Below are 23,503 nucleotides of genomic sequence, written 5' to 3' on the forward strand. Positions count from 1 at the left end.
ATCATCCCCTCCTTTCTCTCTCTCCTTTTTTCAGAGCGTCATCAGTTTCACATACTGACCTCCACGCCCCACCTCCTGCCCTGCATATTTCTCTTTCTCTTCTTCGTCATCTCTCTTTTTCCACTTTCCTCTCACTTCAACTCCAAGTTTGCCTGCTGGCTGACCTGAGTGTGGGCGTCGTGCAGCTCACTCTCCCTGGCTTGCTGGCTGGCTGGCTGGCTGACTGGCTGACTGGCTGGCTGGCTGGCTGGCTGGCTGCTGGGTCATAATTTTTTATGTTGGTACCATGCATGGAGAGCGCTGTACATTCTGCAACAGCCACACTTTGGTGCTGTTCCCAAGCCATTACTGGACCTTACCCCTCTGAATTGTGTGATTTCCTGCACAGTTGTGGCAAATTCAAATTCAAATTGCTCATAAACAACTACGGGCAGTTTCAGCAAGAGAAACTCCAGTTTGGATTAGGGCCCAAGGAAACCACCGTGCAACTAGCAGTTATGAAATGAAATATTAGAAGGGAGACCGACTGGAATAATGCTGCTAAAAAGGAATCATAAGGTAGCGGCGGCTTACCGTGGGGCTACTACAGACCAATTCTCCTTGACATGCCTCTCTGCCTCAACAACGAATGGCTTGGGGACAGGCGAAATGAAAAAAACATGTCTGCATTACAGCTGTGTGTTTAATCCCTCAATCTTTTCAATCCTAAACCGTTCTGAGCTGGGCGGCACCTGGCATCAAACCAGCCCACTATCAGCGGATCGGATCGTCCTAATATGCACTCGCAGCGTATTGTAACAGCGTGACGCGAGCTTCCCAGGGAATGAAATACAGAGTTCAATACACTCCCCAATATCAGAGCATCTTCCATACATTCCAGCCCGCGCTGCCATGGCAACTCACTCGCTCAGCTTTTGCCGTAGTGTGTGCCGTTACGCTAGCTGACGCAGGAGCAGAAACACAGACGCACGCTTACACATACACACGCACACACACACACGCTGAGTGCCAGGGTAGCGAGGACGACTGCTGAGGAATACTTAACAGTACGAGAACATTGGCATTCTGGGAATGTTGGCTGACTGCAGCAGCAGTTTAGACCACTGGCCAGCATGAATGGACCAGTGTGTGCGGTTGTAATGGCTGCGGGCCAGCATGATAGCAGGGCAGTGTGCGAGCGAGGGCACCTGCGTTGAAGACCACTGTATTTGTAGCTTCGCAGTAATAAAAAATACAAGGTAGGGGAGGCTTGTAGAGTCCGTGCTCAATGTCTGCCCGTCCTAAAGCATATTTCATCATTAGCTCTAAGCAGTTAATCCTCTGCTCCACTGACCATGGCACAGCTCAGCCCATTTCAATAATCTGCATCTGGGGCTAACCAACCCATCATCCACACATGCATATGTATATATACGCACACACAAGCGCACATGCACACCCAAGTACACACGCAAAACAAGGACACAATCAACTCCAGAAACATATGGGACTCGTCCATAGCAATAAATATCTCTCTCACCCCCACACACCCATATATACCCTCCATCTACCATCTATTGTGCAGACAACAAAGCCAGTAAACAGAGGAGGTCAGGTTCATTTATTAGACAGTGACGGTCACAGAAATGCAATGTTACTACTGTGTTTGTTTAAAAGGAAGCTAATCCAATGCTTGCTTCGATTAATGCTTATGCACAGTCTTAACCTTCAACCAGGTTGGACTATAGGGTTTGCATTGATGCTGGCTGCACTCAAGTCAGATCTATGTTTTGTGCAGTGAAAATTCTTTGTAATAATTGATATATTTACTCAACAAAAGGGCGTGATGTGAAAACAGAATTTGTGCTGACGAGAGGGAAACGGGAGGGTGGAAGAATTTCACTGAAAGATAAACAGCACACAAGCAATCAAACACGGTATCACACAGGTAGCGTGAGTGAAAACAATCGCAAGAAACTATGGCAGCCGTTGAGTCCAAAGCGAGTTTGACCTTTCGCTTCGTGACAACAACCATTAACCATTCAGCGTTGGAATTGACCTGTTTCACGCTCGTGCCATCTCCCCTGACAACGCTAAATGACAGATCAACCCACCCACTCTCGCTATTATTCCTTCTCTAGCGATAGCCGTCTAAACTACCAGTCTGTCTGGCTCTTTATCTCTCATGTCGGCCTTCCTGCCTCCTCGCTCTTTGTCTGCCTGAGGTTTTATTTGCTCCCGCCGTCGAGCCTCCCAGTCTGGAACCGGCTGAAAAGTGGCAACCGCAGTCAAGAGGTGAAACACTATAAAACCAAATGGCAAAAAAAAAAAAAAAAAACTTTTTTTTTTTTTTTTTTACTGCTACAGCTGAAGGAGGTGAGAGGACAAAATCAAAGATGCACTCACACATCTGCATTGACAGGGCAACATCAACCAACATTCAATAGCTGAAAAGCCAAAGACAGGCTGCTTCCTCGCCGCTGCCTCTGGCAGGTTCAAGGTTAGCTGCTCATTGTATTGAGCGCCAATGCTCGCCTATCGGGAATGACAGCGGAGATGCATTAGCACCTCAGCAGGTGGCCGACAATCTCATCTCTTCCCTCTCTTCACACGTCCCCCCCCCACATCGCCTGAGCCCACCACCCCACCCTGGCTCCATGGAGACACTTGGCCAGCCTTCTGGGTCAGGCAGAGTGCACGGCATGTGTGCAGTTTGCTCACTGATGCGCCAACGTGTGCTTATGCCAGTCCAAGCACCTGCGTATTGTTGTTGCGTTACCGTGCATTTGTGTCCCATGCATGCTGATGTGTAGCCCGGCCAGAATAGTAGGGGGGGGGTTAAGGTCTTTTCTTCTTGACCTGCTACCGAGCACTGACCTGCACTAAATGGCTTCAAAAAAGCTTCTCCTGCCACAGCCTTTTATCTCCATCTCATCTCCATCTCCTAAAAGCCACAGACCGGCGCGCACACAAACTGACCGACGGACAGGCGGATCGGAGCCATATGGTCCATTCACTTGCAGTGGCAGGAGGTAGTCATCAAAGAGCTCTCGCGGCATCTCCACTCAGCCGTGGAGGGATAAACAGTGGGAGACGGGGAGAGGCGACGGCGGGAGGATGGAGGAAATTATGAGGAGTGGGCAAAAAGAAGAAAGAGGCAAACAGGGTGTGACCAAACTTCAGAGGATGCTCGGAACTGAAAAGCTGGAAGTGGGGGGTGCAAAGAAGTCCGGCGCGATTGTGGTTTGAAGCCCTTTGTGAGGCGCTAAAGGGCGGCCGCGGCGCAGGCTGCGGCTACGCTATTCTCCAGATTCTGACAGCAATGCATGTTTTGTGCTGACAGGAGGCTGCTACACATTCAGCTTAGAGTGTGTCAATCCACAATAAGACAGCCACTCTGCATCAGAGACATCTAAGGCATGGGTTACAGAGTGTGTGTGTGTGTGTGTGTGTGTGTGTGTGTGTACGTGCATGCGTCTGAAGTCTTTGTATTCTTGTGCTTCCCTTTTTGTGAGAATGAGACTTAAAAGAGGTGACGATGAGTGAAAAGAGAAGAAACTTCGGCTGGTCCGTGATTTCTTCAAATGCCTGTTTGAGAGCGCAGACTTAAAGGATTTTAAAAGGATTAGTAAAAGTGAATATAGATAGATAGATAGATAGACAGATAGATAGATAGATAGATATGAAGATCTTGTGTTTCTATTTTATCTGTTGGTGATTATGCATTATTTCCCAGACCTTGAAAACCAGAGGATTTTCATCTTGTTTTTCCCCGTGCTCATTCCATCATCATAATCATCACCATCACCATCACCATCATACTACTACTGCTTATTCTAGGAAAAATCCATGCAATTTGCGTTCCCCACCCAGACAAAGTCAAAATTAATGGCTGATACACTAGCACCTCAATTTATGCACGATGGTTAAGCTTAGCTCTGACTACTAAAAAAAAAAAAAAGGTACATCACCCTAGTGGCAGCCCTTGTCAATAAACACAGACACTCCTACTTGTAATCTACCCCACAGACCTGATGTCACAGCAGAACCCACGCCTACCCTCCCCTTCCCCTTCGATTGAGTAAAACAATTTCACGAGCAAATTGAATTATTTCACTCAGCTTCCGGTACAGGCTAGGCTTCATGATGTCATAAAGTCCAGCCTGTAAACGCAAATGTCCAGCGCAGCCCAAACACTGTCGCATTGATGTCCAGCCACTTGCTTTTACCGTAATTCTTATATTTACTCAGGCTGATGCGTTAGTCACAGGGTCGTAAATAACGGAAAGGAAGGAAGGTTGAGTACAAAAAGGAAGGAGGAGGTGGAGGAGGAGGAGACTGAGGAATGGAACGCGGAAGGCGAAAGAGTCTATATAAATCAACATCCATTAGCTGGGAGGGTTATAAAGGCGCTGATGAAGAAGGTGGGCCGAGGCTTCGGCTCTTTTATTGTCTTGTTGTTGTCTTTCATTGCCTGTGATGTCATCTAATGGTATACAGTTAACGACAGGGGAGGGAAAGTATGGACATGGGGAGGGGAGGATTGGCTTGTAATGGGGCAGTGTGACTGCGTCTGCACGCCCAGGTTGACCAGGGAGAAGCAACACCTTCAGCCAAAGTGGGCACTTCGCTCTGACTTTTCTTTACTGGGATAAACCAAACACCCAGTGGCAAAAAAAATAGCTTTTTTAAGGGAAACATAAGGTTAAAGATCTTAGGTTTGTTCTCCCTGTGTGGTTGGAGTGGTTGGTGTCTCTATGTGGCCCTGCGATGAAGTGGCCACTTGTCCAGGGTGTCACGCTGCCTTCATCCTATGACAGCTGGAAGAGGCTCCAGCAAACCCCCGTGACCCTGACGCTCAGGAAGTATTGGATGGACGGATGGATGGATGGATGGATGGATGGAGGTAAGGTCAAGCAGAAGAAAAAGCAATATGAGGGAAACATCAAAACCTGGAATGAATTGGTGTGTTCACAACCACTGTATTTTCTTTGTCTAAATGGCTCTTACATCGCCACACACAACAGGTATCAGTGTATTATCAAGCAGCTTTAAACGCTTGACTTGCGCTTTGGGGCTGGCGATCAACAAAAGCCGGCACTCCAGTCAGACTCTGCATCGACAAGAGGGGGGGGGACACACACACACACCCATCTTTGGACACAGATTGCTTGTTCTGGTCCTAACTGCGTATTTGTCTAACTTTCTCCGCTATTCAACCATCCTGCATATCAACTCCAAAAAGCCACCCTGCTATCAGACATGCTTTTTTTGGGGGGGGAGAAAACACTCCATCTCTGTCCAATCTCTCCAGTCCAGCTCATCCCTCGCTCTTCCTCCCCTCTGTGTAATGCTATTTTCCCTCCGCCTGTAATACTCACAGGCCGAGCCACCCAGGAATTAGTCTCAGTCATGGCATGTGAGGAACTCTCTCTCTTCCTCTGTATGTGTGTGTGTGTGTGTCTGTGTGTGTGCATTAAAAAAGTAGAAGGAAAAAGCACAACAACTACCACACATCCATCACACCTTACAGCACACTGCATCATCCCATTATCCCCCTTCTCAGAAAGGCTGCTGCACAAGCGTCAGGGCCGGGCCACGGGAAGAGTTGAAAGGTTGGAGACGCAACATGGCAAAATCCAGCTAATCCAGTGCTGTTTCATACTGAGATGGCAAATCTTGTTTAGCCAAGCACTTTGTCAAACAGAATGTAAAAAAAAAAGTTGTTTATTTATTCCTTTTTAATATTTTGAGGAACAGACAGATACGGTCAAACACCTTGAGCTCAGCAAATTATTTCAGTGGCTTTGAGGATTTAAGAGAAGCCATCGGACACTCTCCCCCAAATGTTTACCACACTCATCTGCACCAATGGGTCTGCTCTTTATAGAAATACAAAGAAACTGTAGAATTATCCAGCACTTTTTTTTTTTGCTCTCGTCTCTAAATCCAATGAATGGTGCATTTTGTCCCCTTCCGATCCTGTAATTTTCCACCAGAAACAGAAAAGAAACTTTGCCTAATCGATTTTGCAACATGCTGATCTGTGCTGTCTGGCAAGTTCCACAACATGCTGATGTGTGCTACAATCTGCCCCCAGGGCTCTGGATTTTCTGCAAGTCCAAAGTGAAGAAAGAGAGAGTGAGAGAGAGAGAGAGAGAGAGAGAGAGAGAGTGGCCTCCAGCCTCTCTGATGCTGCTTGTGTACATGTGTACATGGCCGTATATGTTGCAGTGGCTGAGGAGGATGTGGGAGATACCAGATAGGCTCGAGAAATAAAATCCCCTCAGGGGTTTCTCCTGATCCTCCTGTCCTCAAAACAGACGCGCATGCGCACTCAAGTTGCCTTTACTCTCGTTCTCTCTCCGTTATGTACACGCGCGCGCACACACACACGCGCGCGCGCGCACACACACACGCGCGCGCACACACACACACACACACACACACACACACACACACACACACACACACACACACACGCAGAGCTCTTCCTCCTTCAAATACAGCCAACTCAGCTGATTTGACTGAAAGTCAATCCGCCCTACAACTACTACCCTTCCTCGGATAGCCAGCTATTCCCAATTCCCAGCCTTTTGCTCCAAATTCCGACACAGAGAAAAGCAAATCTTGCCCTCTGTCCATCCATCCAACCTCGTGCTCTGGTTTTCCTTACCTTCTTCACGCGTCCACTTTTCGTGCCCACGAAGACCAGCGAGTGGTTCTTGTAGACGTAGGCGATGACGGAGGTCATTTTGTCGAAGGCGTCCGAGTAGAGCGGCTTCCCACGCACCATCTCAGAGACGCCCAGTGGCGCGTTCATGTCGAGGCCGCAGAAGTCGTCGTCGATGGTCAACAGCTGTGGAGAAGAGAGGAGAAGAGAAGGAGGAATAGTTTAGTAATTGCGGGCAAAGTAGTCGACACCCCATTTTAACAGTGGCATCATTCAGTGATGAGAATCCTGGTGCTGCAGCTCTCTAAAGTGAGGATCAAGGACCTGGTAGGTCAATGAGGTTCTTCAGGCCTGGACAAAAGCACTTATTTTAGCCTGCTACAACAGAAAGGCTGATAACGGACAAATTGATGATGTAAATACCATCACTTTTCCACTTGTACAAGTACTGATCCATCTAGAAGTCCAAGTTGGTGCCTCCAAAATGGGTTCCTGGCTTACAACATACCAACATACCATTTATTTGTCCATAAATAAGCATTTGATTAAAAAAAATAATAATAATGGCATGCATTATAAATATTTTTGGGTCGATTACTTTCAAGAAAAGCAGAGGTCAAACGCAGACAAATGTAATGGGTATAAGAGGACGTGTGAGAATTTGTATGGCGCCAGAACACACGTGCCAAGCAGCAAACAGAACGAGAGAGGGGGAGACGAAGATAGAAGAAGACTGCAGTCAGGCGCTTGCTCTGTAATAGCGCCAGAGGCTGCTCTGTCAGGCACAATCCCCCAAAGTCCAACCAGTGCAACAGCTACTGCAGAAAATGCCAATGCGGCAAGATATTCAATGAGAAATGATTCAAAGTGAACTGTTTGGGGGTAAAAAAAAAATAAAATAAAACAGTACTGCATCGTCACACAGGCAATTTGCTGCATTGCATCAAAGCCTAGAGTGTTATATTAGCTATGTGCATGTGCACGCTGCAGTGATTCTGTCCTAAAGTGACAACTTTCATTTTTAACGCCTCAGAATATTTTATGCTTTGCTGCATGTGTTTTAATATAGGAGTTGGGCATTCATGTCAGTGTGTGGACATCTCTTCTGATGGGATATGATAAGAAAATAATTGTGTTTATGGAAACAACTCAAGATTAGCGACACATCAAAGCAGTTGGTTGCAGGGAGGATGTTAAAACGACATTCGCAGAGAGAGCATGAACAATAAGACAGGACTAGAAAAGAAAAGATACATAGCGCATACAAATATTCAGATGTGAAGAACCTCAAATGCTGAAGGAATGCAAAACTTGAGCAAAAGAATTGCAGAAACCAAGAGGGCATCTTTTTCTTTTTACACGCGGCACAAAGAATTTGTCTTCCCCCCGGATTCAAAGCCAACAAAGCCACGAGGATGTGCTGATGCCCAGTGGTTACAACTGTCGGTGGTGGGAAGCTCTGAAGGCTCTTTTTCGTTTACGTCTCATTTTCCAGGTATTTTTCTTCTCCTCTCCCCGTCCCTCTTGAAAAGCACGACCCCCTGGGCTCTCGATCAATCTGGTGAGCACCAAGTGTCTCCTCACAACCTTTCACTAAAGGGCATCATCATCAGAAGCCTCAGACCAGAGCCGGAGAAATATGAGGCCTGCTTTCATTAGACAAATGGAACACGGACGGTGTGAGCTGCAAGGGGCTTCGGGCGATAAGAGGAAGGAGGGGTGGGTGGGCTGTGGGGGGAGGGGGAGCAGGTCTCTTATGAAGCGGTGTGAGAGATCAATAGAGATGACCCGGATTTGGGTCAAGATCATGTCACGCGGTCGTAGCGGGGTGACATGAGGACGGAGAGGCAGCATGAGGACGGAGAGAGGAAGAGGGGATGTGATAGAGAAGTGAGCAGGAAGGAGGTGCCGAAGAGAGCGAACAAAGATGAATACCTCTCCGGGATGAAATCGTATTAAAGTCCTCTTCCCCTCTCCCCCTCCAGGACCTCTTCAGAATGAGCATTTGTCAAAGGCCGCGCCTCGGCCCTGCAAGTCTGTTGATGACTCACTGCGACGTAAATACTAACCTGATGAGAGCGACGCTAACGCCACAAAACTGCGGTGAAATAATCACCCTTACTGTCTCTGACATATCGGAGAGTCACTGCTAATCTCATTGAGCGTCTAATTATCCCGAGGTTCTCTTTGCTTGTCACAGCATCTGGACTCTTTCATATTTTCTTATTTTCCCTGACAGAGAGGAACACCTTCCCTCTGTCGCCGTGAATAATAACGGAGACTCATCACAGCAGGGGTTCAAAGGTTAACACGGCCTATTAGAGGCAAAATGGAGTACTCTGTAGCGCTTGGAGCCTCTGTGATTGAACACAAGTATAGGAGATGATACATGTTTCCTCAGAGATTGATTACTTTTCCTCTAAAAGCGCTTTTCATCATTTTGGGAAAAAAAAAAAAAAAAAGACAAAAAGAAAGTGACTTCACATCATCTGTCTGTTGCTGTCAGCTGTGTTTGTGTCTGTGTGAAGTGAAGGGGTGAGGGCGCGCGCACCACTTTCTCATGCATAAAGAGGAATGTGGGTGTGCAGCTGGGTGGGCGGGTGCGCGTGTGTTTTCATCTCCCGTTACTGACACACGCTGTATTATTTCTGCCGGTTGCCAATCACTGTCGCCATCTCCCTCCCGCCTCCTGCAATCCAACGTAATACACTTGGTCTGTCAGCCGCTCGCCCTAAGAAGACATGTTTTTATTACCCTTTGCTGAAGGCGCGACATTTGTAGTTGTGTTACTGGAGATATTTCCCAGTCAGAATAACAAACAATATTCGCGTGGCCTTTTGACACACCTGCGCGAGGAAGACGCGGCTGCCCCGACCTCCACTCCGCCTGTTTCCTCCAACACGTTTCCATCACTGAACTCTCTCCCTCAGTGCCGGACACACACGCTGTTTTCTTTTCGGGGCGCCTGATTTGTTATTGCTGTGCTGGTGCAGTGAATGAGCGTACGCACATTTTTTAAAAGGATCTTTTAAACATTTGACTGTGTTAAAAAAAAATCTGGTTTAACTATTTTGTTTTGTCATTCGTGCTGTTAAGCCACTGCATTCTTACCAATTGCACTAAATGAATAAACAAGATGATATCAATGCTGGTATTGCTAAATATTGGCAATTACGCTTTGGTTAAACCGAAAACTTTTTGTTGTGTTTTTTTGTTTTTTTGTGCTCTTTGTATTGTTGATATTCTGGGTAATTTCATGGATTGTACAAGACTGCCAAATTAAGCCTCGGCTTCAGCCTACTAGCCTTATTTTGTTTTGTTTTTTGTCAGTTAATTGGAATCAATTTCAGTATTTGTTGTATGTCCTTCGGTTTTTATTGTGTAAAATGTGTCTTGATGGGAACATGTGAATGTGTTTGTGAGCCCTGACGAAGAAGAATTTCTGTCACCATCTGGAACAGACAATAAAGTATTCTATTCTACTGTTAAATGAAAAAGGTTATCGTTATGTTTGTGGTCTCCTCCATTTTAATAATTATTTGTGAAAAAGAAAAATCTTGATCCTTCAGGCTAGGATCAGTCTGGGGAGGATGTTTGTGTCTGCCGAGTTGCTTTAATTAGGTTTCCAAATATGGACACACGAAGAACCTGGGTCCACATTCAACTCATGCTCAGGTCACACGGGTCTTTTCAGTCAGCGTAACAGAGGAGGGAGGGAGGGAGAGAAGCAGGGAGTTCCTCCCTATAGATGGAGGGACGGTGGGGGGCTCGGTGGTGGACCGAGGCTCTGTGTTTGGACGCAGGCCAGGCCAGACACTGAGGCAGAATCAGGTCACTCTCAGCCATATCCATCTCTCTGCTTCTGTTAGGCTGCCAGCGCTCGTACAAAGGGAGCTCTCTTTTGGACGGCGCTGGGGGAATCAGCAGATACACAGCGCAGGGGGAGTTAAAAAAAAATGAAAAAAATAAAAAAATAAGAGGGGCCAGTGGGCACACGCGGAAGAGACAGTGGAGGGGAGAGTTGCTCAATGCGATTAGTGGGAGGTGGGAAGGTGGGGGCGGGGGTGGCTGAAAGGGATCGGCTCTCCAACGCTCTCTGATGTATGGCCTAATCTGGGCTTCCACCGTCGCCACGGCCCGCCTGGTTGGCCCAGGGTTCACAAAGTTAATGGCACACATTAAAACCGCGGAGAAATTTCGCTTCATGTTGCCAACCGGACCACGGGGGAATCCAAAGATTCCATTTTCTTCCACTTCTGGCTGGTTCCCTCTTTTTATGCATTTATTAAACCGCGGGCAGCAGTTTCAGTGGCTTTCTTCATTGAAGGAGGTTGGGATTTTTTATTCCTCTCCTTGGTGCCAATTGTCAAAACTCCTCAGCAAAACCATTATATGTTTTTTTTACTGCTGAGCATTGATGATTGCATGGCAAAATCCAAAAAGAATGGAGGAGTAAAATGTGTGTAGGGGGTTACATCCCCGTGGCTGCTCTTTCCATAATAAGCCACTTACATTTCCCTTATTTCTGCTGGTCCCACTGTGCTAAATGACTGACTTGCCAGAATGATTGGCGGCACCGCAGAATTATGTCATGACTAAGTGGGTTTACAGCATTCATCACAGGACGTCATGTCAACATTCAATTTAACCGCTGCTAAAACATTGGCTGCACTGCTTCCCGCAGCAGCACTGACTCACTCGGATGAGGGGAATGCATAAAAGTAATGTTGGAGCCTGAAACATCATGACATAAAGGGGGATGTTTATTTCTCATTGATTGAGGACAGTTTAACCATCTAAACCCTAATACCTTAAAACAAATGACTGAATCATACTCTCATGTTGTGTCTCATGTCAAGCCGTTGCCCTTCTCTGTTTTGCCCATAAATGGCCATAAGCACAGTGAAATTACTGAGGACAAATGAGAAGAACGGTTTAGAGATGTTTTATGCAGGTGTTTTTCAACCTCTAAATGTACCTAATAAAATAAAATAAAAAAGCATATGCTATTTTAGACCAGGGATAGGCGGTCAAAACTTTCAAAGCTGCAGTCAGGGACAAAATTCACTGGTAAAAGTTTATTCAAATTCAAGTAATAACACTTGTGGGAGCTAATAGCTCTTGAGTCCTCCTCAAGTGTAATTTTCAAACAACAGGGGAGGCCATTTCATTTAAAGTAGGAGAAAAATACCACATCTACATATTTAAACTGAAAAAGATTAGACGGGAAAAACGAAGGGATCCAACTAATTGCAAATCAAAATGCAGTTGGTATGCGTGTCAAAATGTCAGCAAGGTGCTTTTTAAAAAAAATAAACACTCAAATAATGCTGAATTCTATGTGTACAACGAATGCTCTCGGCCCTCAGCTTCCACCGTCACAGAGCTGAGGGCCGACAACACTGCGTGTTGTCTGTTTAGATGGCGAGTGTGACACCTTATATAAATCCTTAATGCTTTATTTGTCCCCGCCAACAGAGGAAGGAGAGAAGTGTACGTGTACTTATGTGTGTGATGCGTATCTGATGGACCACTGGCTGCCGTGCCAAGACGAAGTCTGTCTGACTACTGATCCATGGTGCCCTCCATCACACTAGCAACGCTTGAAAGGACAAACCATTGCGTGCACACACACACACACACACACACACACACAGAGACACACAGTGAGAATGCACTTTCTTGCTCTCCATGAATCATTTTTTATATTTACTTCTTTACAAAAAAAAGTCTGCATTTTTTTTGGAAACTCTACAGCAAATAAACCCATCAACCAAAGACATCTGAGCACTCTTCTGCTTTTAGCATGTTACAGTTTAAAGAAAAAGCACAAAGAAAAGAAAAAACATTAAAAAAAGAAAGAAAAATAAGTCATCAAAGCCCCTCTGGTCAAGTGTTCACACGCATAATTGCCTCAGATTACTCACAGGCAAACCTATTAGCAGGGTTGCAAGAAGCAGAAACTGTTATTCAACAACTCGCAAATCAAACAAAGTGGGTTCTTGCAAAAATTTGCAGTCTGACAAATCAGTACTTTGGAAGGCATCTAAGAAAAGGATCCGATTTGCGCAAAACAACTCTGGCAAATGCGGCTACAGATTGTGTCTTTGCACGCATATAGACGGAACAGGGAAAGTCCAAACGGAGTTGATTTATTTGTGAAGCATTGGCAGGTTTCACTATGAGGAGTCAGGCTTTGATGAGCTTCTGATATTTGTTAAACAGTGTTTGCGCATGTTCGCACCTGCCAACCAGTAGCTGGGCAACACGACAGATGATAATTTGGTTATTGGTTAGGCAGGGAGGGAAAAGATAGAAGGATATTAGAGACAGGATGAGAGTTTAACCGCATCTGAGACATGATAGGGGGATAAAGCAAAAGATGACAAAACAAGCTAAAAATACAACTTAATACACATACATAAATCCACAGATGTGGCTTCTTAACAACCCCCTTTTTTCCGCTCCACCACTCACAAGCAGAAAATCTTTCTTTTTTTTTTGTTACGATTGTTTACCTGTCGGTATAATTTTTTCAGTCCTGACCCAAAGCTGCTTTTATTCTGAGGATAAGCGTTGACAAAAACAAGTCTGTATGCATTAGCGACTGTCAATTTGACAGTCAAGTAACGACCTAAGTACTTTCTATTTGCCAGGTTAAAGACAAGCGTGTTTTTCTAGTGTTGAGTGTTTTCTTTTTTTCTGATGGAGGCAAGTCGGCGCAGTACAGTGATGGAAGCATGAGGCTTTGGTTTAATCACAAAATAATGATATTGTGATGGATTCTGACCTTTTGCAAGTGGTATTATGTATGGAGATTTAATTAGTGAGCCAGCCAGCAAGAGAGGACAGCGGATATGTAGATGGAGCGAGGAGGGGTTGGAGGGACGGGGAGGCAGTCTGGATGTTCTTAATGAATCTGCTAGCCTCTTGCTTCCTGAGGATGTGGCCGAGACTGACTCATCAGCAAAGCGGCGGCAGCGGCAGCCGGTCGCAGATTAAGCTCGGCCATCCGAAATAGCGGAGGGATGCGATGCGCTCGGCACAGGGGACGGCAGCATTCGCTGGCTGCTCGATACACGAAGGAGGGCAGCGGGAGGAGGAAGAGAGGAAAAGAAATAAGCATAAAATATGAGCTTTGAGTCGGTCGCAAATTTGTCAAATGACGAGGGGCCCAAAAGGGGGGAATGGGAAGTGTTGGACCGCGCGTGCTGGGGAGGGACAAGATCCAGAAAAGGACTCAGAGACACAGCAGCGAAAGGACAATAATCGAATTAATTGTCGTGAATTCAGAATGTGAAGTCGATAGCACATGACAAATGGGGAAGAATCGCCCGTGGCATGTTAGCTAATGACATGTAATTAATGATCATTAGCACAAGGGAGGAGGAGATGGTCGCGGACTGTCAGGGAATTATAGCCGACCTTGTAATTTTCTCATCCATGTTCAGCGGACTGGAGAGGGACTGGGTTTGTCTGCGCGCTTATGGGAAAATATGGGAAGAGAAAGAAAGACTTGATTGGCAAATAACAGTATAACCACCCTTTATAACAATAACTCCAGTCTTCGGTCTGTCACTAGCTGTGCTTCCATGACCGTGTTTCGCAAAATAAAAGTGATATTTCTAAAATTTCGATTAAGTACAATTGCGATTTGCAGGTGTTTCCATTGAATGGTGTGAAGCGCATAAGCCGTAATTCTGCGGTATTTAGGTTTTGCGCAATTCTAGGGGGAATGGAAACGCCAGTGAACTCCAACGAAATGAGAAAATCCTTCATATTCCTCTGCTTGTTCAACTTTTCAGAAAGTGTGCGCTGAAAAAAGACCAACTTTGCAGGACAAAAAAAAAAACCCTCTCTGGTCAAATGATGACCAGTTAAGTGCATTTGCATCCCGACCCAACCCGAACATGCCCATCTCCATTGAGATGAGTGCGCGCCACTTGCGAGGGCCAAACCCAAACAACGGGACGATGTGGAAACGACTCCGAGGTCGGAGAAGCTTAAGGAGGGCGGAAGACGAGACGTGGTGGCTGTGGCGGCGGCGGCAGTGAGCCGTGAATCACGGATGAGAGGGAGACGACGTGCAGGGAGAGAATTTATTGCAATGCCGCTGTTTTGTTGTTCTGTTTTTTCTTTCTGCTGACACAGTGAACATGTAGGAAGAAGGCAGCGCTTTTTCTTCTTTTTTTTTTATAGGTCACATGCCACTTCACAATGATCTATGGATACGGGCCCTTTGCAGACTTATACTGTTGAGCACGCATTATGTGGCTCGGCCAAGCGTGGCCATTTGGGTGGGGGGGGGGCGGGGGGTCGGGGAGGAGAGGGGACACATCCTGCCTCACTCCGCCTCTTAACCATCTATCCTCTCAACCGCTCTCGCAACCATCACACTCCTCTCCACCGTGCACACTTTTCTCCCTTCACCCCTCCCTCAACTTCTCTCCTTCCTTCCCCCCCCCCCCACTCTGACTGAAAACCTCTTAAAGATGGTGTAAATCAACAAAAGGTCTGGTCACGGTGGGACGCGAGTGTTTATACGGTCCTCCTCCGGGCCGGTCATTGGACTTGTGCCACATTTGTGAACATTCGTGCATAGAGGAATTGGCCATTTCAAAAAAATACTGATTTTCAGAAGGTTGAGCAAATTCAATTGGACATCTTTAAGTGGGACTTTAAGTCAATATAGAAAATTATATAAAACAACCTGGTGATCCGCGCAAACTCTGATTAACCGCTGCAATTAGAACAACCACCAAGACCGTCAGTGTAAAGGACCAAAGGGAGTAAATGGCAAATGAGCTGCTAATACGCACTAATGAACCTTTAAACACATTAAGAAGACATGCAGCTTTACTTTGGTATTTGAAAACTACTTACAACTCTTTACAGCGGGGATTCACCAAAGTCTGAACTGATTTTATCCAGAGGTGGGCCATACAGTAAGTATATCCTGACATTATAAAATAAACAAGAACATTCATTTGGTTCTAAACAAGAAGTCAACAGGACTTTTAACCTTGTACAGACATAATATTTGTATTATGCACGTACAAAACTTTTTGAATAAGAAGTTCAAGAACCCATTGGTCTACAAGGAAATACATTGGAATGAAGGGGACAACTTGAGAGTCAGAGTGGTAGCAAAGTGTGCAAGAACCTCATTAGATATTTATGTGGTCATGTGATTCTACAGATACGGTGCTGTATTAGTGCAGGGAAGCGCAAAGCTCCGGAATTCCTTCAATTTTCAGAGTCTTGTTTGTTCGGGATGAGAACGTGCACATGCGTGTGACCCGACGTCAGCTCTCAACGCCAACCGGAAGCAGACAGTGGGGAAAATGAAAACCTTGAGCTTAAAGTACATTTTTGATGATATCTGAGACGTGGCGCAGGGATTCATGCATCATTTAAGGCGGCACAGGAATTAATCAGAAAACTAACAGCCGCCGACGACTCATGAAAAATTGAATAAATGATTCAATGCTTGGTTATTAAGGAGGCGACCATTTGTCAGGGAAGCATTGGGAGTGGTGTTTGCTTACAAGTCTATATGGCAACATCTAACGTGTTCACATGGTGGGGAAAACATTTTTGGAAAATATTCATTGCATTCATTAGCATCTTTACTTATCCTCAAGTAATAGGCCTCTGAATTATGTGTCTGTTTATGCATTTGGGATTTTAAATACGTCCCCGGTCCTTGTTTATAGCCGTAGCGCTGGCCCCACTCTAAAACCACTCTTAAATTAGCTGATAAGCATTTTGATAAATCATTTAATACGCCTTTCATCTTACAGGGGATTTATTGATAACACTTTATCAAAAGCCTCTCTCTGAACTTGAGAGCTACCTTCCTCATCGCTGCAGTAGCCACGCTTAAATAAGTGTGGTGGCAAGTGTGTGCGTGTGTATGTGTGCGCGTGTGTGTGCGTGCGCGTGCATTTGTGTGTGTCACAGCCCATCTATCTCCCGCAAAGTCCACCGTCACTTGTTTCGGCGGGCTATAATTTATGCTGCGGCCGTGGCGATACTGTGCTGCATGCTGAAATGGCATCATTCCTCAGCGCTAACCCTGGCGCGCTCCCCTCTCACTTCCTCTCCCCGCTGACAGCTCCACCCTGGGCATGATTTATCAGGCCCTCCAGCCGCAGACAAAGGCGGCCCCGGAAGCACGTGCCGGTCGTGCCAGCGACGGATTAATAGATAAACACCATGATTTCTAGCACCCAACACAAGAGGGGGTCAACTTCATAATGTTTTGCGATAGTGCTTGGTTTAAGGTCAGAGGAGGATGGGCCAGGAGCCGGGAGCGGATCGAATTTATGCTTCTGAAGTACGGCCTCAGCCAACTGATACTATTCTTGTTTCAAGCATTTGTGGCTGTATAAATTTTCTTTTTGGCTCTTGTAGATAACGTGAGTGTCCGGCTTTGCAGGGAAAAATATCTATTAATCAATCCAGTGATCATATTTCTCAGTGAAATTTTCTATTTCTGCTCAGTGGCGCCCACATCTTCCATTGCACTGAAAGCCTCTCAGATGGAAGGAGTGTTTTTCTACCAGTTGGGGCAGATATTTTGGAACTGTAATTAGTGACTGATTCTGTAATATTTAATCAAAATACAATTAGTAAGTAACTTTTCAATTTCTTTTTCACAGTGGTTCTGCTTAAATTATAATATGAATATTTATATTGTGCATGTATATTTGTCTACGATAACTAACAAATCCATTATCAATACAACAAAAGCACACACTGGGAAAACATCCTAACACCTGTGAAGACGTCCTAAACGTGGAACACCCAATTCGACCGCCTTTTCTATGTGCACAAGTGAGAAATCAAATGAGGTGAATCACTGAATTTGTAATGTTGTTACGGAGAAAGATATTATGGTAATTGGGCTGAGCGTTCAGCTGCATTGTTGAAAGGGTGTGCGAATTAGAAGAGGCAGCGGTTGGTTAAGATTTCATCTTGATGTGACGGAGCATGAGCCCACCCGACAACATGGTGGTCATGAAGCCCCTCCCCCAAGCCCACCCTGCCCCCCCCAGTCCCCGCGGTGCATCCCAGCTCATTATTAGTGATATGGAGGAGAGCCTTCAAGACTGATTTCTCTTCAGTGATGAACACTTGCATTCTCTTCAGAAGAGAGGAGCGACGAGTAAGAGCGAGTTACAAAATCTAATCACCAACTGAATGTGACTCAAAGCTTGTGGGAAACAAAAATACACATTTTTCTGCACGCTGTCACTTCACTTCGCTTCTTCGCAACTATGATTGGAACCTGCAGAAATCAGAATGTTCTTGCACTACTCACCGCGCTGCTGCAGGGGATATCTTTGACTTTGAGCCAGGCCAGGTCCAGCGTGCCCTCGCCCTTGTAGCAGGACTGCAGCCTATCCTTGATTTTCTCGTTGATCTTTCGCAGGGAGAAAACACACAAGGCGGAGTCCTGCAAGGACTGGCGCATGTGCCTCTTCTGGCCTTTGGAGAAGACAGCAAAGAGCACGTCGTCGTCTGGTGCCACATCTAGCGAGCGGGCCAGTATGGCGCCAGCCTTGGACAGGTAGGCTGCCTCCAGCAGTCGGTACTCCACGTTGCCACTTATGCATCCGATAGGCACCTCCACGTAGGAGTTAAAGGCAGGGTCGGACTTACAAAGGCGGACTATCTTGGAGGTGTAGACCTGCTCGCGGCCAGTCGAGGAAGACCCGGTGGTCGGTCCGCCCCCCATTTCAGGCTGCAAAGTCAGGAAGTAGACAAAGTTCCCGCTGGCAAAGCCGTAAATGTAGTAAATGTCAAAGTCTGGAATAACGGTGAACGTGTCCGAGGGGATCTTAATCATAGAGGCCACAAACTCGTCATGAAAGACATAGGCAAACATGCCATCCTCCTCCGAGTTGCGAGCCAACTTTCTGCTCGAGATGGTGGGGAAGTACTCGGGCTTTCCGTCTACGGCCGTGGCGACAAACAACATGTCCGGAGAGGCGTTCCCGTACGAAACAATGACGCCAAACACGGGCCCACTTTCGTTGGCCCCCGAGAGGTAGTGCTCCTTCTTGTGGAAGGGCTCTCCCAGCTTGAAGAGGTCGTCTAGGCGGAGGAGCTTGCAGATGCCCTGGTAGAGGCTGCCGCACGCCAGCAGCCGGTTCTCCCGGTAGTCCATCAGCAGCATCTTGTTGACGTTGTTGGTGAGTGTCAATGGCTCACTGCAGGGCTGCACGATGCGTGGCGGGTAACACTCGCGGTTGTCTTCATCCGGGCCGGTCTCGTGGGAAACCTGGAGCTCCAGGCCTGGAGACAGTTTGTATATGCGGTTGACGGCCCCCAGGTACACGTTGCCGTTGCGATAGTCCACCGCCAAATGGTTAAATGTCCACTCGTTGTTCTCGGCGCGAAACGACGCATACTCCTCCTCCTGGAGGGATGCTGTGATCACCTGCGAGCCGGCGCTGTGCGCCTGTGGGGCTTGCACCACTGTCTGTGACATCACGGGAAGTACCAGACTGGACAGGAAGCAGCAAACAAAAAAGGAGGTCCTCGTCCTAGTGAGGGACATGGTGGCTGTGCGCGGCAGGCGTCTGGGAGCGTTGAGACAAGGGAAGGAGGCACACTCCAGAACTGTCCACCAATCAAGATCAAGCCTCTTTGGGGATGGAGGACATTATACACCTGAGGAGAAGGAAGAGAAAATTAGATTGGAAGCAAGTAACTCCACATCAATATCACAAAACAACCACACAGTCAAACCGGATGTGTATCACATCATGCATGCAGAAATCAATGTGATGCGTTCCAATTTTATCTGGCACAGTTTAAAGCCGACCATCTCTGACAATGAGGGAAATCAGGTGCGAAAGGCCACGCCATTTGAGACTTCAGCCCTGTCTATACTTGGAAAAGAAATGGGCTCGACACTAAAGAAACGAAGCTGAGGCACAGCGGAGGCTGAGGAGGAAGTACGGGGGGAGAGCATTAACCAGCGGCCCGTGGATTGAAGTCTCGGGGAGACAGAAAATAGGGAGTAATGCATCGTCTCAGAGGAGGTGATCAGCACGGCTCTGCACCATCTCTCTGCACAGACCCCTGCCCTTCTCCACCCCTTACGAGCCTTTTCTGCTCCAGCCACTAGGCACCTAATTGATTCTCCCCGTAGAGTTGCAATTTGCATGCTTTGGCGATTTTTCTCTTTGCTCTCAATAGGGCAGTTCACCTGCTGACACTGCTGGCAGGGAGAAAAAAGGGCCCTCTTACTGTCTTGAAACATACCTTTGCACATTCCACACGCACACACAAAGAGTGAGGTTTAGAGCAGAAGAGGGGCAATTACTGGGAAAATGCAGGCGGTTGCAAAAATAAGCTTTCCTATAGGTCGTTTGTTAAAGCTGGGCATTAAACAAGCAGCCATATCAGACAGGAACACACACACAGGCACACACGCACATACACACACAATGTAAGAACCACGCCAATAATAAAAAATCCAGCATTGGGCGAGAGGAACTGATACATCTATATTGCCAAAGAGGCCCAGCATGCAGCAGGACAGATTATTAGGTGGAAATGAAAGCCTTTCCTGCCAAGCCGGTGTTCCTCTGTGTGTTTCTCGCCTGCTCATTAGGGGTCTCTCGAGGCAAGCTGTATGTTTGTGCTTTTCACCATGATTTTTTTGTTTTGTTTTGTTTAAACTGAGGTGTTATGCCGAGAAATATACAGAAAAACCCTAATATACCAATCCAAAGCACAACTTCAAGGGTTTGGTTAACCAGAACTGTCAAGATAAAGATAAAAAAAAAAAAAAAACGATAAAAGATAAAAAATAAACAGACAGACAGATAGACAGATAGATAGATAGATAGATAGATAGATAGATAGATAGATAGATAGATATGCTATGTTACAATCAGACAGCAGGCTTTTGATATAAATATATCAGTAGTGACTACAAATCTCTAGCAGCAAAGACCAGTTGGATTGGAAAAATATATGGGTAACTGAAGAAAGCAAATCTCAAAATAAAATGGGCCAACCACAAACCTTATCCACCATGCAAAACCCAAGCAATCACAAGTTTTGGTTGCATGAAATGCAACCTTGCCGCAATCTAACCAATCTCCCATCCATCTGGTGGCAGGCAGAGGAAAGGTAAGGGGGTGCTGGGGTGTCGGGGGGCGAGAGAGCAGACAGCCTCTCTGGTGCATGATAAGAGGAGCAGAGAGGATGATGAGAGGGATAACAACTGATACAGAGACAGAAAAATGTGACATGTCTGTTTGTGTGGGAATGAGTGTGAGTCAAAGAGCGATAGTCACCGCTGCGGTTACAAAAAGGCAAGAGGAAAGAGGCAGGGACCATGTCCCAAAGATCGCCTAATAAATAATAATAAATTCAATAATAAATGAATATCTGCTGCTGGCTAATTGCATGAAAAAAAGATTCTGTGTTTCTATGTTTGTGTCTGCCTACTGAGGATAAACGGGTGAAAGGGATGAAAGGGACAGGTGTTGGAAGAGGAAGGTGCAACTGGAAGCTGCTGCTGCTGCTGCTGTTCCTGGAAGAGTAATGACAGGCCCATCATGGTCCTCTAAAAATAAAAAGGAAGGCGCGTATTAATCTCACATGGGGAAAGAGCGCTGGAGTTCCCACCTCTCATTTACCTGGTAGGAGGCACCGAGCTCCTTGAAATTCCCGGACATCTTAATTCAGCGGTTATTATTAGAAAAGGAGACAAAGACAAAAGAGGCGACAATGACTAAAGAGTGCTGAGAGACAGGGCTGCGATGCAGAAGGAGAAGCTGCTTTATCACTTTCACAAGCACCTCATGATTCTAAAAATTACCCCTCTTGGAAACAGCTGACATCCAAAACACCCCCCCCCCCCAAAAAAAAAAAAAAATAATAATAATAATAAAAAAAAAAGGGAAAGCTTAGTGCTTTCCCCTTGAGAAAAATAGCCCCACACAAATACTCGAAAAGCTCAAAATTGAGAGCAGTAGAGAGGGTGTGGGGGGCGGGGGTGGATGGGGCGGTACTCATCTTTGATATGCCCGTGTGCCTGCCACAAGAATCTGCTGGTGAAATGCAATTATCCGCCATGACGAGACGGTGCGAGCTCGTTTAGTCGCTGTTTGCCTTTGCCTGCTGATCATCAAGCGCCTTTAATTAAAGCCCGCTTTCGTTCTGACAATTTGTACATCAGACGCCTGCACATGGACGCACACTTGCGCACAGAGCCAGTGATTATTCTTACGCACATCATTTATCCAGTTGCACGCCATTAGTACATTTCCCCCCCCCTCGCATGCTATCATACAGTGTGTATGCATAAATAAAATAATGTGTAATATTGGTGGTGAAAATAGCAGAAAAGTAATGGTGTCTATAATTGCGTGACGGTTAAACTGCTTCTAATTACATCTACAAACTAGCTTATCAGCTTTATTAGGATGAATATTAATGCTCGCTTTGGCTGACAGAGAAAATCAGTCTTAAAAAAAGGTTCCATATTAAGATAAATTCATTTAAGCAGTGTTTCCTAATGATAATGTATCTTTAGCCTGTCAATGACCTTCCCAGAAATGTTCCTTTCTTTTTTTACGTGCTTTGCTATCCATAGTGTGTGGGGAGGGGATGTTTAGATGTGTGACCTGCCTGCCAGCTAAACTCAACAGACACACACAAAGCAATGTTCGCACGTTTCAAGGCCCCAAAATAGAAAAAAGAGAATTCACGCTAAGCAGCACACCTGTACACTCGCGCAGAGTATGGCTCACACAAAAGACGTGCAGAGCTGTGCCGGTGCCTGTGTCTTATGATTGTGTCTGAAAACCGTTGTTGAGTCCATTTTTGGTGAGTAACTGGGATGTCTGAGTTTCCTTGTTATGTTTACTGCACCCTTAAATGATGCCAAGAGAAGAAGAAAGGGATGGAGGAAGAAGGGTGAGGAGTGAGAAGTTCCCTTTCTGAGATTCATTGTGTGATTTGGTAAAACAAAAACCCCGATAGGTTATTTTACATCAATTCTTCTTCACATACAACATATTTTAAAAACACTGTGACAATCCATTCGGTTGAAAGATCAACGGCAAAAGAAATTGGCCAATTTGGAGTATTTTGATGCCCCATAATTCCAGGGACAGCAGTATTTGGCTAAGCTATTATGCATGTGTCAGGAGCCATATTGCTTTGGTAAAAGATTGCATAAATGAGGGAGTGGAGGGCAGACGTGGCAATTGTGTGAAACAACAAAAAGCACGCTTCGACGAAATAATCTGCTATTTATAATTTGACAGAGCGGAGGCATTAACGTTGGAGGAAATGGCTCGGGAATGAGGGGGAAAAAACTGTCAAAGTCTTCAGTAAACAGCTTAACTTCCCACAGTGTTAAAATATTTAAAAATAACTATAACATTTAAGAAAAAAAAAACACTGAGTCAAATGGGATTAGGAGAATAGAGTGAGTAAGAAGTGGAGTAATTACACATAATCCTTCATTTGCAAAGAGAAGATGGGGAACAAAAACAGATTGGCTCCCACTTATCAAAGGTTATCTGTCACAGGCTGAGAGTGGGTGAACGCACAAGCTTAGATGGTTGCATAACCACTAAACAGATTTGGATGCAGATGCACATTTGGGAAGAAAAAAAAAGCGCAGAGCAGGGTAGAGTTTAATGGAACACAGTCAAGCAAATCAGGGTTGGCCAGTGACGTTTTCAGAGACATAAGAGGGTTTGAAGAGAATGCTTTGTCCAGGCCAAGAGGAAGTCACCGACTGCTGACTCTGTTTACATAAAATATCTAGACAGGGATGAGACTGCAAGATGCGTACCAAAGCTGCATCTA

The 23,503-nt window shown here is 45.9% G+C and overlaps 1 protein-coding gene across 1 annotated transcript in view; it reads right to left on the reverse strand.

The window, feature by feature from the left end:
• The window catches only part of plxna4 (plexin A4), a 188,572-nt gene that overhangs the window by 148,090 nt on the left and 16,979 nt on the right, over positions 1 to 23,503 (reverse strand). The window contains exons 3-4 of the mRNA XM_076030189.1: positions 17,979 to 19,333; positions 6,656 to 6,838 (exon numbers count right to left, since the gene is read on the reverse strand). Of these exons, the coding sequence (XP_075886304.1) occupies positions 6,656 to 6,838; positions 17,979 to 19,220 (1,425 nt within the window). The 5' untranslated portion in view covers positions 19,221 to 19,333. The remainder of the gene's footprint in view (positions 1 to 6,655; positions 6,839 to 17,978; positions 19,334 to 23,503) is intronic.

This window comes from Nelusetta ayraudi, unplaced genomic scaffold (genome assembly GCF_046127955.1).
Source record: "Nelusetta ayraudi isolate G7.1 ecotype Tasmania unplaced genomic scaffold, CSIRO-AGI_Nayr_v1 ptg000027l, whole genome shotgun sequence".
NCBI classification, from domain to species: Eukaryota; Metazoa; Chordata; class Actinopteri; order Tetraodontiformes; family Monacanthidae; genus Nelusetta; species Nelusetta ayraudi.